Source organism: Hesperophylax consimilis, chromosome 4, assembly GCF_061612785.1.
Source record: "Hesperophylax consimilis isolate HC1 chromosome 4, BYU_Hcon_1.0, whole genome shotgun sequence".
Classification (NCBI taxonomy): Eukaryota; Metazoa; Arthropoda; class Insecta; order Trichoptera; family Limnephilidae; genus Hesperophylax; species Hesperophylax consimilis.
The window spans coordinates 37,588,457-37,607,386 of NC_142839.1; the positions used below are offsets into that span (position 1 = coordinate 37,588,457).

The window sequence follows — 18,930 nt, forward strand, 5'->3', positions numbered from 1 at the left end:
CCTTCGGATTTACCTTAATTAATATAGAAGGAATCTGAATGCATTCGGGAATTTTTGAATTTTAGCATTTTAATTTTTAATTACGTAAAATTAAAATTTGCTTTCGTTGTATTGGATGACAGCCGGAATAATTAATAATAATATTTTAAAAAATGTTATTATAGGTTAGGATAGGTTAGGTTGGGTTATGCTAGGTTAGGTTAGATTAGGTTGGATTAATATAGTTCAAGTTAGTTTATAGGTAAGGTTAGATTAAGTTGGATTATTATAGGTTAGGATAAGTCAGGTTATGTTAGGTTAGGTAACGTTAGTTTGGGTTATTATGGGTTAGGTTAGGTTGGGTTATTATAGGTTAGGTTGGATTTGTATAGGTTAGTTTAGGTTAGGATAGGTTAGGTTAGGATTGGTTCGGTTGGGTTAGGTTAGGTTAGGCTAGATTGGATTATTATAGGTTAGGTTAGGATATAGGTTAGGTTAGGCTGGATTATTATAGGTGAGGTAAGCTTAGGTCAGGTTAGGATAGGATATAGGTTAGGTTGGATTATTTTAGGTTAGGTTAGGACATAGGTTAGGTTGGATTATTATAGGTTAGGCTGGATTATTATAGGTTAGGTTAGGTTATTATAGGTGAGGTTAAATAAAATAATAGTCAAATAAATCATTTGTGCTAAGTAGGTACTATTTTGCCGAAATATTGTATTACATTATATTTTTTTAATTTACGTTTTTCAATTGTCTCTAGCCGCTCATTTCAGGAATACCGACAAAAGAAAATGTTATCAACAGAAATTATTCAGGCTGTCATCCCATACAGCGAAAGCGAATTTTCATTTTATGTAATTAAAAATTAAAATTTTCCCAAATGCTGTTCGATTCCTTTTATAGTAACTAAGGTAAATCAGAAGGTATTATTTAAAAATATTTCCTATTTTCCGTGTCCAGCGATTCCGAATATTTACCTATATTAATTTACCTTTAGCCATTTAGGCAATTATTCGGGAAAGGTAAAGTTTTACCCGAACAACTGTCATTCTTATTATGCCTAAACGCCTTCCTGTTCCGTGTTTTAACAATATATACTCACCCTCTCTCTGTGAATGACCTAATATATACCTATTAAATGTAACTGTTGTTAGTATCACTTAAACTGGGCGAAGCCCAATCAAGTGCCGCCCGCAGGGCCTAGCAGAAAAAAACCCGCGGAGCGGGTTTTTAACTGCTAGTTTGTTAATTATTGTAATGTATTTGTATATTCAATAAAAATAAAAAATAAAAATATCGATATCATATAATTTTTTTTTAAATAATCAAACAATTCAAAATGTTCATTTGGACTTTTAGACAACGTGTCCAACTCGACTTTTAGACAACATGTCCATTTCGACTTTTAGACAACGTGTCCAACTCGACTTTTAGACAACATGTCCATTTCGACTTTTAGACGAGTCCGAATATACACTAAATAAAGATTAATAAAGACCGAGGATATAATATGGTATACCGGATTACCAAAGACAAAGTGGTATTAGTTATAGGTATTGTCGCATTCCGTCATGATATTTATTAGGAAAAGTATACGTGTTCTCGATATATTCTGAATGACTAATATTTAATCAGTTATCATTTCTGGGTGTATAATGTATACAATGTAATAACATGTAAATACAAAATAGGGCGCATTAATTGATTTAAGAAAAAAAAACCACTTATAAATTATTAGTGATCCAATTTAACGGCCATTTTAAAATTATGTTTAGAAATGTATATCACCTGATATAAATCACCATTTAAATTTAAAAGTTATTTTATCGGTATCTTTAAAATAACTTGCGTGCTTAAAATTATGCTACGAAGCTCACGCAAATCACGTAGACATTTATTTGTGATGAAAAGAATGCTAAGTATGCGCATGCCGCCCTATCGTAAGTTCTTATCCGTTAGTATATGACAGGAATGTTACAAAATCCACTAAATTTTAAAATAAGACTAACTTAATCGCTGTTACATTAATAAACTGGTTTGTTTCTGTGACGGTTATTGAAAATAAAGTGATAAATTAGAGCGGTATGCTTTTGAATCACGCCATTTTTATGGAGAATTGAATAAAGACTTGACAAAGGGTTCCTGTAGAATAAAATGTGTTCTAGATTATTAAATGAGCCGAGACGATAAAAAGTGTTTCGTCAATCAAAATTGAAAAAATTGTGTCTGAAAGTATGTTAAGGTGGGTCAAAGTTCTATGGAAAAAAAGTGTTGAAATAAATGTCTACCAATAATTAAAACGTGAATTTTGTCGTTTGATTTGTAACAGTGTTTATTTTTAGTATTTATTTGCTGATTCTTAATTGATATGACCGTTACATATTTTATTCAATATTACTCTGGAGTTCTAGCAAATAAAATATCAAAGTTATGTACATATTTTCGTTCAATTTTTTTCAATTTTTCAACTCATTTCCAAAAATTTTATAATATGTAACCGAAAGTGAATCAAACTGGACATATTCATAATATTAATTCAATGGGTTAAAAATATCGATTTGTTTCAACGTTTTTTTTATTATTGTGTGAAATTCTCTATTAGGCAATCTATATTTAATGAGAATATCTAGGTTAACTTTATTATATTTGCGCGAAATTCTCACAAACTTCCTCAAAAAATCTCTAGAAATTATGGAACCTCGATGCCGAGTATAGTGGGTCATTTATAGTGGGTTCATTGCGGTCCTATCAAGCCAGTGCTACCTAGTATAATTTTTCTTTCTTTCCTCTATAGTTCTTCCTTTTGCTATGAATGGACATTTAAGTATTTACATTGTTGAAACTGACCATAATTCCATTTCCAAGAATATATATGTTCTGTATTTGACACTCAGAACCGAAGAAGCTATAACCTGAGAACGAGAAGAGCCGACCCCAACAGCCTACCTAGGCAATGAGTTGGGATAGTGCTAGGAAGAAGATATGTTCTGTATTTGTTCTGATTAAAGAGCATACTGAAGTGATGGATCTCCGACTCTTTACAAAAAGAGATTAATAGAGTAGAGTAGTAAAGTAGTCATAATATGAATCACTGAAGATTTTGAGGAATATGGTGCGATGATTCACATCTCTAAAATCATCCATCAAAATCAAAATCATTTTACTCCGAAAAATTAAACTTCTTAATTCCTGTATTTTCCCAATCCATATATGAAAAATTCACGAGCCGCAGCTGCCTTTGAGTGCTACTGAAAGAAAATCTGTCTATAGGACATTTTCGCTTACCGTTTGTCGACTAAAGGGCAAAGGGTAAAAAATCCCCACCCCATACGTCATACACCGCAGTCTTGTAATATACAGCAACCCTTATATTTTATTGAACGCGACGGCAAAATATGCCCCTCTAATTTAAGTACCTACCCTTGCGAAGACATTGCTCGGAGGGTATTTTGTGTAGTACAATACAGCCTGCCGGTAAGCAGGGGCGTAATAGCCCGGACACGACCCGGGGGCATTTTGCCTGGTTTCCGGGGGAGTACAGCCCCTGAATAGTGTCACCACCGCCATCTAAGAGGCGGAGTGCATAAATACGTTTAAGGGAAAGAGCTTTTATCTATAAAATGTTTTGTTTTGTCTGAGTTTTGTTGATATGAAACCTTATCAAAATTGAACAGTCTTTGATTTTGTTAAGATAAAAACTTCAAGTCCTGTTGATAAAGAGATAAATTCTTTAGCTTGTAATACTTATTTTATTCCATACCGAACCCGTGAAAAATCACGGGATGTAATATTTGTGAAGCTGAAAGTATTTATAAAATATTTTCCTCGGGATATTAAAAACCAATGTTCCAATTCTCAATTTAATATTACAATTTTTTTTGATAAATAATTAGAGCGATGACCGGAATTACTTTTTGAATGAACACCGTCAGTAAACTTTAATGATTATTAATTTAACTCGGTAAGGGCCAGTTATTCACATATTTTGGACAATTCATCAAATTTGAAATTTAATTATCAAGTTCTGTTTTATCATTGTAGACCAGTTTCTTCACAGAACTTGCGAATAAATTTCTGAATTTGATGAATTGTTCAAACTGTCAAACATTAAAAAAAAAGAAGTACACATTTCAAGTAAAGAATTATTAATTAATAAAATGTATTAAGGGCCTACTTTATCGCTTGTCGATATGATTTATATTCATCAACTTCAATTTTTAAATAAAAAAATATTGAATTTGAATAATTTCATTCATTATGCATAAATCATATTCAAATCACGCATACAACCACGCAACGATAACCGAAATTAGTATTTTTAATACTAACAATATTATTTGTTTTGAAGATAGGCAAATGAAAAGGTAGACAGTGTAGTTTGCAAGTATAAATTGTGCATTGAATTTTTGAAAATTACCATTTAATATAATATAACATCTTCATCGCTGAATCGTTTATACTTAAAAATACAAAATAATCTCTAAATTATTATTATATTGAAATCCTTTTCTCTTATTTATTATTCTTATCTCTTTCCTTCTTGTTAGAATATGGCAATATAAATGCAATTATCTTAGGTTGGTTATACGGTATCTGTAAACATTGTTTTGTTGGCAATACTGTTTAACCTTGTCCTATTGTCTATTACTAAGAAGAGACCTGTCAATGTGTACATTTGTAAGAAGAAGAATAAAGTTATTACTGCATAAAACTGAACCCTTTTATTGTTCTTTTACATCCTTTTCTCTGTTCTATTTGATATAATTTATATATGTATATATATATATGTGTGTATATATGTATGTAAAAAAATAAAAATTCTTTTCATGATCTTTACACTCTCTGAAAAAATATGTAAAATTATTATTTACACGCGTTTCTCCGCCTTTTTAACACGAGCATTTGCTCTAAAAAAGGTGTATCACGATAAACTGTAATGTATTTAAAAGAAAACAAACTTAATGTAATGTAATAACATGTAATTGTAAATTTAATATTAAAAAAAAAAAAAAAAAAAAAATTTCACAGCCTTCTTCAATATTTTGCATGGTCAGGACATAGTGAATCACGCCACTGTCTAACCGCCTCACCTGCTGGAAAAAGAATATGTCCGGCCGTAAAGCGAGCGGCAAACATTTCATCAGATAACCAGCGGTAAATTTTAAATTACTGCCGTTGCCGCCGCGATCGCAATCTACGCACTGGAAGGCGCCTTTAATTTGGTCACAGGAGGTCACGCGGGCGATCGGTCGCTGTCGGGGGAGGGGCGCCGGGCCAGCACCACCCACAGGGACAATAAACAATAACAAACCCCGGCACGATCCCGAAACTGTTTTAAGGGCCAGACGGGGCCTCTATCAAGTTTGCTCTTAATGAATCAGACTTATTTAACAATATCAATTTAACAGGGGCAGGTAGTAAGGGTGTAGTCAATCATTATGCCCATCTGTGAATACAAAAAGGCTATGAATAACAATATTCCACTTCAAGATTACCCCGCAAAACTCTGCTTCCATCACGACACTCTCATAAAGTGTCGTGACGAAGTCAATGGCACCTTGTTGTGAATTCAACTATTAAACTACCAGGGTTCCATCTCCCTCGGAAGACGTGGACGTGGACATTATTAAACCGCATTCGGTGCAGTCATAGCAGTTATGCCTATATTATGAATAAAAGGGTTCCAAAGTGTTAAGGATGTACTGTGTGAATGTGGACACATTCACACAACAGAACACATCAGTAGAATTCTGTTCATGATCAGCTAATCACAACAACCATAAATGTGTGCCAAACTAATGTGTTTTTTCGATTGCACTATTCCTTGTTCACAGTTAGCCTCATTTAAATAAAGACGAAGACTTTAAGAAGTAATTGGATTTGGCCGTCGCCACTTGGCACTATCTTCGTTGAATTTACTACGTGCCGGAAAAGAGATGCAATTGTTTTAAAATGCTGGTATTATTTCAATTAGTCACTTACTTTTAATTCAATCTTTCCATTAAAATATGCCGCCAGCGATCCGTGATAAACTTGTTTAAAGAAAATTGTGTCTTATTTTTATGTAAAACACCCAGAAACGAAGAACTTTGGATATTTATTCAAGGATGTGTAATCAATCATATTCTAATATAATGTGTCGGTACACTGGTAGAACTACTGCGTCATGACAAAAATGATTAAACACTCCTATCGGAGGTTTGCTATCATTAGGACAATATTTAAGACGCGGCGTATTCCTCTTCAAAGTCTTAAATTTAGAGGACAGCGGGGTAGTGGCGAACAACGGGTAACTCCGGACGATCGAGTTTTAGAAGGTTCCGTTACCTTCACACCCATGCATACCAAACGGCATTTCTCTCATCAGCACCGAGCTACATTTATTACAGGGAAGTTTCGCACGTCGTTCAAGGAGAGAACCATTATATATTTCCATAAAAAAATTGTATTATTGGTATAGTTCTGTTACATTTCACATGCTACGTAACTTTAACATGACTACATAATATGCATACAGTGTGAAAATCGAAGATTGCGGTGTGGATTTTTTATTGACTTTTATTATGCCTCGGGATTTTTTTAACGCAAAGAATATTATTTTTCATTCAAATTGTAAATATATATAAATTAGATTTTATTGAAATGTGTAGTATCATCTCAAAGGGAAGTTTCAAAATTAGATTTATAGTAAAAAAAATATTTATTTATTATTCCTTCTTCAGTTTTTTTCGTTGGTGTTCGCCATTACCCCCACTCTCCCTTACTAGCTAACCATAACACCATTACCCCGCCAAGATGGACTGTGAGGAGTGACGCCGCAGTGTGGCCAGACAACTTTGTCATGTGAACTTCTACGGCTTACATCATTGATGTATTCTACTAGATTAGCCCTGTCCTGTAGTTAAATTCATTTAAAAAAATGACACCACATAGCGTACGTCAAAAATATGGAGATGAACTTAACAACCCAACTCTGTTTAAACTCCTTGTACAAGCGTTCAAACTCCTAAGCGAAACCAAGGAACAGCGTTCATTTTGTTACCGAGGTGTTGTTGTAATTATAAGCCGATACATCATTTTGCCATATTTAAATTCTTTTTTTTTTTACGAGTTGTCCAAAGTTATTTTTTGCCACCACCTATAATTTATCGATTGGCCACACTTATAAAAAACTAAAGTTTCCTAATTAAAACAAAGTGGTATTATTATTTTTGGGGTAGTTTATTAAAAGCAAATAAACAATATTTTTTATTTAACGTTATTTCAGTTACATACAAAATGTTATGACGAAAATATACGTTTACGCGTATGTTCTTTTGCCACAACACGTCAAACATATTTTTCAGATGGCACTAAGTGAAATCTTTTTAAAACTTCGCATATTGCAGATTTTTACTTTTGCCACATAAAAGTATATACTTTTTGTAACATTTTTGTGGAAGAAACTTACAAATGACCATCTATAACCCTTTGCCTTATAAATACCGAAATATTCCTTTAATTCTTATGTCATGTTGCATCTTTCGTTCCCGTTTGCAAGACACAATAAAAATGTAATTTCCTTTCGGAGATGAGGAAACTGCAGAGATTTTAAAACGATTTACTTTCCGGCGCTGCAGGGAGTTAGGTTGTATTATTTAACGGTGTACTTTATTTATCATTGTGCTCCCAAAGAATAACGACAACGCCAAATGGAATTTGTTTTTGTCATTGTGAATACAAATTTGGTGGAACGAGAGCACTCTTTGTAAATGAAAATGTAATAGGGCGATTAAAGTATTGTTTGCAGATATTTTCAACATCCTGCAAAGCTGATTCTACTCTGTTTAGCAAGTATTATTTGTTTTTACTCATTCAAAATACTAATTTACTGTATTTGTAATTTACTACCTCCAAAAGAAATTGGAAAACAATAAAAAAACTCTGAGCTTATGAGCACAATTATTTAATACTATACCCAGGTGTCACGGGTTTACATCCCACTTATAATAAAATTAAAAATTGACTGTCCCGAATTACGTCAATTTATCAATATCCATGTTCCCAAAAAATCATGCCTACATTTCTTACCTTTTTACTTCAATAACACCAGGACACTAGCTTACCAAAATTCTCCGATTCCGAGACTTCACAATCTCGGAAACAAATATTCTGATCTGGGTGATATATTTCATCTTAAAACTAATCAGTATAAATGTTGTATATTCTATCACTTTTATTCTTCTAGACACAAATAGACGTATGTAATAGAGGATTCATTTTTGTCATTATGTTTACATTCTTCTTTATTGTATTATTTTTCAAGTGTTTACTCTGATACAAAAAATTGTATTTTTTTTAAGAAAAGCCCACTAGGGCGTGTAATAAATAAATAAATAAATATATAAAATCAATGTACACCATTCCCGTTAATCCCCTCTCCTTCCCCCAATCGTTATGTATATAAACCATAGTTTAAGAAATAATTCTACCTGTCTGAAGATGGCTATAATCAGCTGAAACCGGTCACGGTCAAAACATATAACGTTTAATTATTTAAGACAATATTAGCGATTCCTAAACGAATCTGAAACATAAAAATCAGAAAAAGATACGGTCACATCTAGGACCCAGGACTCAGGATCTAGTGCCTTGCCGGGGCACCACTCTACCAACTGAGCTAATGGGATCCTAACTCCTTCGGTCATATTTAACTGTATCATACTTCGAATAAGAACTACCAACATTGTCTTCATTTTTCTCACCGCACATTTTTATTGGCAACTATCTTTGTGTATGATCGCAAAATTCAACCTGAATCCTAGATAAGACCGTATCTTTTTCTAATTTTTCTGTTTAAGATTTTCGTTTAGGAATCGCTAATATTGTCTTCAATAATTAAATATTACAATTTGTGGTTTTACTCACTAAGTTATTCAAAAAAAAAATTTTTTAATTTGTTTCAATATGCCATTTACATCAAAGCTTTAACGGGTATAATATACTAACGCAGACACCCGTGAAAGATCCTCCACTATTCAGTAATGTATACAACAATGTTACTTCTAAAAAACAACACTAAGCAAAGACAATGGGTTAAGTAATCTTCGGGCGTCCCCTACTTCTTCTACCATCCCAAAACACTTCTGGCTATATTAAGAACATACTTCAAAATTTTCAGCGATATCGGTTGACTGCTTTTCCAGTTTTTCTAGCACAAATATACACTGGCTGAATTTTTGTATAATAAAATAAGATGTGATGTTTCCTCGATATTTGATTTTTAACAAATACTTCCGCTGTGCAAGTTAAGTTTACATGAACTAACCACAGGAGGCACAAAGATTTTTTTTTCTTCAGGGACTATGTCTTTTTTGGGATGCTGTGCGGAGGTCTTTAATGAAAAGGAAGGAGAGGAAGTTCTCGGAAGGAAAGGGATATGAGGGGTGTGTAGGAATCTAAGGATCAATGTGTTCAGGAGTTACGGACGTATGAATCCATCCTTCCTACTGCGGTGCAAGGCGATGTATTGAGAGAGTCCGGCTAGAGAGGTCTAAAGGTCAAACAGTCACTCCTGATTCGTGAAACTCCTAACTCCACGCAGTAAGTGGGCAAACACATCCGGCGCCAAGACCTAGATAAACCTCACCCGGGAATAAAATCGTTTTAATAACCAAATTGAAATAATCAATAATATTTCTGTACTCCTGGTATTTTTTAGCCGTCGGCAGGTTCACGTTTTTTGAAGTTTATATAATTTTGTATTACTGTGGTGTTGAAATTAACACAAATTACCCGAGTCCATTTCTGTGCTCCTGGTACATTTTGTTACTGTCGACGGGTTCGCGTTTTGAGATATATTATTTATACCTAGCGCAGACCCGTGAAAAACCACGGATAGCTGAATTCTCGACAAATCAGTTCCAATTTTGAAAATGGAAATAAATTTTTTTTTCTGTTAATAATATATTTTAGGTACCAAAGTACCGTTTGTCTGAATTTTCCAAATAAACGCTTTCAATTTTGAAAATGACACTTAAATTCAAAGTAAGTATTCTAGAGTTCATTAAATTGGAGTTACAACCGAATTTAGTATTTTTAATATTTTTCAAATAATATGTTTTTTCGAATTTTGTAAATTCACTCGTACAATATTGGGAAATACTCTCAGTATCCCTCGTGAGAGACCACCATTACGATGCCAAACAATGCTTGAAAAGACTTTAGCTAATTTTATGACCAGAGCAGAATAGACTGATACTTCCCAACTCTTCAACCTTCAGCCACGCAAGATCTCCCAAAAATGGGAATGTCAAAGTAGACCGTTGCATCACACACAAATAACGTTGATTTGTATTTTGTACGTATGTTTGAATAATTTTTATTTCACAGTCGTCCACAATTAAATTCAAAGCAGTTATTTTCCCAACATTCTGTACTTATTTCAATGACTTTTCTGAATTAGATCAAGTCCATGCACTCTGAATCGTAAATATGTAAATCTAACGCAGTTTAGCTGGCAGCAATAACTTGGCATGTAAGCATCCAATTTGCTTTAAATATCCAACCACTTAAAATATTTATACATTCTGGGAAAATTTTTATTAAAACATTTTTGAGCGAACTTTACAAAGATTTATTGTTTCATTACCTACGTCTCTAGCATAATCATATGCCGAGAAAGCCTCTTCTTATACATGAACAAAGAAATGTAAAAATACATTACTTACAGATAGGAGTTAAATCTAGTAAAAATAACTACTATTTATATAAATCACATATCTGAGTCTTCTATTGGTCAAATTGGTTGAATATATGTTGTTTGATGGTGGATAGACCGTTTATCCAAAGGCAAAGCTGGTCAGGTTGCTGGGGGCGAAGCATCTAGTCCAGAAGTTGTCAATGGTGTGGTACACGTGGCGGGTTACACCGCTCAGGCTGTGAGCTTCATCGGGGTAGCTCTACAAAAACAGAAATCCACCATGTCATAAGCACGTCAGGATGCATAAAAAGTTAAGGGACTAAGCTCTGGGCAGCAGACATAGTCTTGTGCACGTGCAGGCGCAGATTGGACGTATCAAGGCTACCAGATTTTTTTGTAATCTTAAAAGGCTATATTGGTCGAAATTCCGGGAGGCTGAAAACTTTGTAATATTTTTGTACGGCAAAAACAACGGAATTTCGAAAAAAGTTTTGTATCTTTTTTACTTCTACCATCATGTAGAACGGGACACCCTGTATAAATGACACGAAACTATAATAATCGGTGAGGAATTATAAAAAATTTCATCATTTCTCTCCGTTCGAAAATGTGTAAAAAAAGCTTCACAACTTAACCATCTAGAATATAACTAGAAACCAACAACAAATTATACACTTACTTTCGAAGTATAATTGTGTCAAGGTTGCCTTAAAAATGATCAAATGGTTGATCAAAGTTGCCACTCGATTTAAAGTGGCCCCACGGTATTTCAAAAGACACCGAAATAACTAACTCCTCCACGTGTCGTGTGGTCCAGAGCCAGGGCTATATCTATACTACAACTAAGAAGTCATATTATGGTACAGAATCTTACGAAAGATGATCAATTAACAGTTTGCGCTCACCATCTGTTCAAAAGGTAAGTCCAACTCCTGCAGTTCTCTGGAGATGGCCATGGCGTTCTGGTAGTGCACATTGTCATCGGCGTTTCCGTGCAACAGCAGCCAGTGGTGGCCGGCGAGCAGACGTGCCCTCCTAGTCAAGTCGCTCTCCGTGTAGCCGATCTGGTTATCCTCCGCAGTCGGCAGGCCCATGTAGCGCTCCGTATAGATGGAATCTAAACAACGATCAGAACAACTCAATTAGTAACAAACGAAATATCTATTTAATCAATATGAATACAAATTTGCTTTTATTAGTTAAAGATGCATTAATCCAGTATCAATTATATTCATGTCCGGAGTTGCTCAGCAATATTCAGTTTCGCACCTGCGCGCTCCACACGCTCTTCTTTCCTATACAAAATGGATCAATGTTATTTATTGTATATTTTTTATTTATAAACTATTATTACAATAAATGAGAATGTCAAAAGTGGACACCTAAAAGAGTGTTTTCCTGACATGTCATTAGTAACATTTTTGTTGTTGTTTATATAGTTGTGTTATGAATATAATTAGTTTCCCAGTATTCTTACTGTATTACAATACATATTACGATTTTTGTTTTTGTTCTACATAAATCTGTTCATTTCCTATCACATAGAAATCTATAATTGATTATATATTCGTATAACTTTGTAAAATATGAAAAATTAACATGCATAAAAATTCGAAATTTTCTTACAAAATTAGCAAAATTGATTTCTTATAATCAAATTAGCATGTATCCATACTAGATGTTTGCTACACCTTTTGACTATTTTTTTTATTCGGTTTGGTTAGGTATTTTGACCTCAATTCCAAATTTAAGTTTTGTATGAAAAGGTCGCGCACAGATTCCCCGCTTACAAACACAACACTATTCTTGCTTACAATTAATGCTTTGTTCATCCATACATACTCTTCTGTTATGTCGACTCTTGATGTGACCGAACTCAAATATTTATTTCACTTGATCCTGCCATGTCTTCCAGATCATCTGCAATCTGAAGGATTGCCTGGTTCCATGTTATACATAAAACAAAGGCATTCAAACTAATAGTCATTCATGGAATTTAGGCAACACGAGAAAATTTTAATAAGCTTTGCGTATATTTAAACTAGGTTTTGGAGAATATGACAGTTGATCGAAATAGGAACAATCTTGTGTGCATAATTTATTAAAAGGTTTTCCACATTCTGAGAGGTGAATCCGTGGCGGCTTTGTATACAACCAGCGCACCCAATGCATAAATCAATTTGGTTTGCTTAGGTCACATTGGAAGCAATGCCAATAAGTTCTGATCTTTCTCGGAGATTTCCAAATATTTCCGTCTAATCCATATTCAGTAGTTTCGTCTAGATTTGTATAGGATCTCGGCTGACAAGGGTTCACTTTCATTGGAAATTCATTTCCCACACTAAAACTAATTTAATTTCAAACAACGACTGGAACTGTTCGGAAAATCTCTGTGTGTATTAGATATTTTGTGCTGCAGTATAACTTCTAAATATTACATATAAAATTGTGTTTTTAGGCATATTCTTCTAAAAACTTGCCTAGAAGCATTATTTTGACAGCTTCCGTGGTTGACGGGTAAGGCTCTCGACTAGCAGCTGGAGGTCACGGGTTCAAACCCCGGCGTGCGCAAGTAAGTTTTATTTGATTAATATGTATTATTTCACAAATTAATCATAACAATTTATTTGCGGCACGTTTCCGAGTGAAATGTACTCTCAAGAAGACCACCATTCAAAATTGAAACGTTTTTTGTGACCAGACCTTCCTAGCCAGGTATTTTCCCACCTTCCTCTTCCCCGTCTCCTCCCCTCCCCACTACCTATACCCCAATTGGAGATGCCTTCTAATCTCCCCTACCTTCAGCCTCTCAAAATACCTACCCTTATGGGGGATGACATAGTTTCACTGGCTCCAGAAGGTTTGTAACGTTGGATATATATAATACATGCAAAGAAGAAAACACGTGAAAGATACTCTCGGTATTGCCCTGGTGTAAGACCAGCATTCAGAATTGAAACGTTACTTGAAATGACTTTGGCCGTGTTTGGTGACCAGATCTAAATAGCCAGGTACTTCCCCACCTTTCTCTTCCCCATCTCCTTCTCCTCCCCACTACCTTCAGCCTCACAACATATCCCAATTGAGGATGCCATAGTCTCACTGGCTCCAGACGGTTGGGAGCAGTTGGGGATCTTGTGCGGTTTCACATAAAAAAATTAAATATTGAATGTTTAATTTATTTTGTACTTATAAGAATTTCGAATAGGAGCGGTTAATGTTGAAATTTTTTAAAGGTTTATCGTAGTACAGTAATCGACATTCTGTAACTGAAATAAATGCGTAAAATGATGACCTTATAACGTGAATGCTCAATTTGCGATATCAGGGTACGCATGAAGACGTAAAAGTTTTTTTAAATAACGAGGTCATTCAGAGCCCTTTACAACCACAAATGGATTCGAGCGAACCGCGTTTGAATTCTACAGCGGGAACCATAGACCTAGTATGTCGTATAGATTGCAGGTACTAACGCAGTATACGAAAATGAAAAAAAAATTTAAAAAATGTTGATATTTGAAAACTTTAAATATCAACAGTCAAATTTGTCGAAAATAATACAAAAAAATACAGGAGAAAATTCACATTGCAAAATCGACGAAATTCCGGAAGAATACATCTATAAAAATTACGTTTTATGTTCTAACAGGTACATTAACAGATAATCTATTAATCCTTTCACGAAACTGCCTATTCTGGCATTAATTCGCCACCATAAATCAATCTTTATATCCTAAATAGGAAAATAGAACGAATGTTCGCAAGTCTCCAAGGAAACAATAGCTGATGCATGAGAATCGCTTGCGATAAATTAATCCACCTCAAACAAAATGTTAATTTCGTGAAGGGATAGTTTGCCAATAAAGTTGATCCCGCGTTAGCGATAGTGGCGTTATTGCCCGCTCGGCTGGAGCGGAGAGCGGGACGGAGCGGGCACAAGAGCGTGCACAAGAGCGGGCTCGATAGCGGGGGCTGAAGCGAGCGGGTTCCTTCAACCCTCTGACGCTATTGGGATCATAATTAATATGAATATCACTTTTTCTCGCATTGAGATTTATTTAATGACGCTTTTCTTGGAGAGAATCAGCTTAATGTTTTTTTCCTTTGGCAGATATGTCTGTTCGTTACCTTTTATTCCATGATTGTTTACAACTGTTACATAAGAAAGTTCAAATATACTATATTATCATGTATCATTAAAGATTATAATAATTAAAATAAAATAATCAACTATTTTAATAATTATGATTATGAGGCCCATTTCCACCTAGATGGCTTCGTCAAAAAGCAAAATTGTCGCATCTGGGGCTCGGAAAACCCAAGAGTTATTGTTGAAAAGCCTCTCTATCCTCAACGTGTGACTTTTTTGTGCGGTTTATGGTCCGGAGGAGTCATTGGACCTTACTTTTTCGAAAATGAGGCTGGACCAACAGTTACAGTGAATGGATTGCGCTATCGAGAGATGATTAATGATTTTGTATGGACGGAATTGGATGGTATTGATCTGGACAACGTTTACTTTCAACAAGACAGCAAGCAATGAAACCATTGATCTTATACGATTGAATATCAAAATAACACCTCTTATTGGAAAACCCTGTATTTATAATACATTACTACATATGTGACGTACTAACTGTGACTGTCTCGGTAGGAAATCTTGTTTGGTGAGCATGAACAGTTTACAACAATATATTATGAGATATCATATCACAGTTTATAACAATATATTACGAGATATTTTTTCACAGTTTACAACAATATATTACAAGATATCATATCACAGTTCAAAACAATATATTACGAGATACCATATCATAGTTTACAACAATATGTCACGAGATATCATATCACAGTTTACAACATAAAAGTACGAGTACAATCAAAACAAAATAAATACTATTTTTAAATCGCCACTAGTTCATAATTTCCACGATACATCACATTAAACTACAACCATTCTCCAATCCCTTGAATACCATCTGGTTTTACTTCTACAACTTCTGTTTTCCCTCTAATAAATCCATTTTCCAAACTACTTTTGTTTACAGCACCAAGAGCCAGCCGAATAACATGGACTGGTCATCTATGCCTAATTGCTGAGGATACAGCCGACTGCGTATGAAGCCACAACACCTGATACCTGGCCTATAGGTAAGCCAAGACATAGACGGGATGACCGACCTGTTGAGAAGGAATTTTGGAAACAGTAGATCGTTGGAAGAGAAATGGTACCATCAAGAAGCCGAAGTTCTGCAAGAGCTGAACGAGCTTCGGAGGTAAATAAACTTTTCCTTTAACAACTATAATTTTTATGAGGTCAAATGTTTGGCATAATGACCCTACATCTACTTATAATTTTCTAATCAAGAAAACATAAAAAAAATTCAAATTGTATCAGCAGAATATTAACCGAAATGAATTAATCTTCATCCATTCGGCGGGTTAGGGACAGAGGGGGCCTGTCGACGGTGAACCATAGACAGGGAGCAGGTTACAATGGTGTAGTGTAATATTGGATGCTGAAGTATGTACTTGTACAATGTACACGACATAATGAGTAGGGTAGTGGGTAGTGGTATCACTTGGGACGTGTGGAAATTAAGTTTACAATGGCGGTGACTCTCGATTACAATCTCCTGTAAGCAACGGCCGGGTAATAAAACGCCCAGTTTTTATGGTACCGCCTACTACGAGTCGTTAAGACAGGTCTATTAAATCTATAAAAGCGCTGATTTTATGCAATTAGGGAGCAATAGCTCTTATACGAAAGGAGAAATGCTGGTACTGGGAAGGAAGCCATAGTATTAGATTTTTTAATGTGCCTTTTCCAGATTTAGAAACTTTTACGGCGGTTGTTTTCGTATTAGTAATGCAATTAATGGCAACGTTTTATTGTTTAACAGTTAATGCCCATAGTAAACGTTCAAAGATGGTTTGAAAGGGAGATTTGTAAATACGAATGTTAGAGGGAACGCGCTAATATTGAAAAACGATAACAATTAAGCGAAAATGGTGAAAATATTTAATAAAACAAGACTAGTTTGAAATATAGCAAAAACCTTTCGACAAATGCTTTAGTTTTATTTAAAGATACACTATGATTTTTTTATAATGCATATAACATATCAAATAACAGAACAAAACGTGTTTTTAATAATTTTCTCAGCTTAGGCTGGCCGCATACATACGTTTTCCGTATTCGATTTACGAATTCGTTTTCCGTATTCGGAATTCCGTGAGACTAGCGCAAACGTTCGTTTTTCTTCATTCGGAATGTATAAACGTCAGAACCAGTGTTGCCAACAAGGGCGATATATCGCCATTTAGGCTACTCAGAGCGAGAATCGGCTCCGAAAAAATCTAAAAGGCGACTGGTCGCCAATTAAGCTACTTCAAAAACATCAATTTTAAACATGTCCCGAAATTCTCTAGCCACCCCCCTCCCCCATGAAATTTATTTTTCTGGGGACAAATTTTATATTTTCTTGAAATTCTCTAGCCAAGGGTCCCCACGAAATTTTTTTATTTTCACGTAAAAACATCAATTTTAAACATGTCCCACCTAACAGCAAATTCGGCTACTTTACGCTACCTTATGTATGAGAAACGGCGATATTAGGTCAAGATCCGTTGGCAACACTGAATTACGAATGGAAATTTCCGTACGTTTGCGTCGGCACAAACAAACTGTATGCAATAGCTGCGTTCCACATGACGTCATTAGGTTTTTTCCATTCGTTTTCTCCGAACGCGCCGGCTGGCATTCGGAACGTGCGTAAGGAATTTGTTCCGTTCGGAACTAAAACGAACGTGTGCGGCAGTTAATGTATTTTCTACTGATTCCGTGCATTCGGATGTCCGAATACGGAAAACGAATTCGGAAATCGAATACGAAAAACGTATGTATGCGGCCAGCCTTACTTTGAGATTTTTTTTCTATCGAGGAAATTTCACATAGTTAACGTTATATTTTAACATTTATTTTTAAGGAACTTAAAAACTTAAAGAATTAAAGGGAAACTTAAAGGTTATAAATCGGTTTAAATGGAAATGCGGGGGCGTAACAGAAATAGCTCAAGGTGAGTAAAGGTTAAATGCAAATAAAACTGCGTAGTACGGTGGTGGGTAAACGCGAGAAAAGCAAGGTTTTTTGGATGTATGCAAGCGAAAAGGTGGAAAAAAAATTAAATTAAAAGTTTTCTGAAATATTTTTTGTTACTTATAAAACAAATGTGCTGACCTTTTCTTCTCCATAAAATGACAGATACTCTCGTATAACGGAAAACTTTTTTTACACCGAATTTAACGCTCATTTCGCAGCGAAACTTCAAGAAAATCTCATTTTTTATTTCTAAGATTCAATGAAAATAGATTTAATGTATTATATTTCATAATATTTTTGGTTATTATTTATTTATTTATTTATTCATTTTTGGGAAATCAACAGTTTACATTTTTACAGATTGTACATAAGTAAAATAGCCAAAATAAAACCAATTACGGATTTCCTCCTTGTGACTTTACGTAAGACAGCATTAGAAGAAATAATTAAATTTATGAGAAATGTGAAGTTATAATTATATAAAATAAAAGAATTGTATAAAATAATAGAACAAAATAATACAACAAAAATAAAGGGGGAAAAAAAAAAACTAAAATTTATATAAAATAAAAGATTATCGATACATTGGTAACCATAAGAATACAAACAATATTGTGCATATAAATCATATCATAACCATAACCATAAGAAGACAATGTTGTGCATATAAATCATACCATAACAGGATTATAAATATATAAATACTAGAAACATAAACATCAGAAACATCAATTCAAGAAACATCAGTGAAATACTCTTTTAAGGTCATTTTATATTTAGTAAATTCGCAATTGAAGATGTCGATATTGAATAATATGTTATTGTAATTATTACATATTCTGTTCAGACAAGAATTTTGTCTACAGTTCGTTTTGCTTTGATCGATTTTAAACAGGATAGAAGACCGTGTTAAACGTGCAGGCACATTAAATTTAATATTATTTAGCAACTCTGGGCATTGAATATTATTATTAATTAATTTATATAGGAATAGAGCATCTGCATGATGCCTTCGTACACTTAATGAATCAATTTTAAAGTACGAAGCTGCCTCTGCATAATTATTAAATCTTACAAATGACCTGTAACAGAGATATTTTAGGAATTTGTTTTGAATTGCTTCGATTTTGTTTATGTGGATTTTATAGAATGGAGACCAAAC

The 18,930-nt window shown here is 34.3% G+C and overlaps 1 protein-coding gene across 1 annotated transcript in view; it reads right to left on the reverse strand.

The window, feature by feature from the left end:
• Nucleotides 1–10,585: 10,585 nt before the first annotated feature.
• LOC149424665 (venom dipeptidyl peptidase 4) overlaps nt 10,586–18,930 on the reverse strand; it is a 136,453-nt gene continuing 128,108 nt past the window's right edge. Inside the window, exons 14-15 of the mRNA XM_089630914.1 lie at nt 11,569–11,780; nt 10,586–10,922 (exon numbers count right to left, since the gene is read on the reverse strand). Of these exons, the coding sequence (XP_089487040.1) occupies nt 10,803–10,922; nt 11,569–11,780 (332 nt within the window). The 3' untranslated portion in view covers nt 10,586–10,802. The remainder of the gene's footprint in view (nt 10,923–11,568; nt 11,781–18,930) is intronic.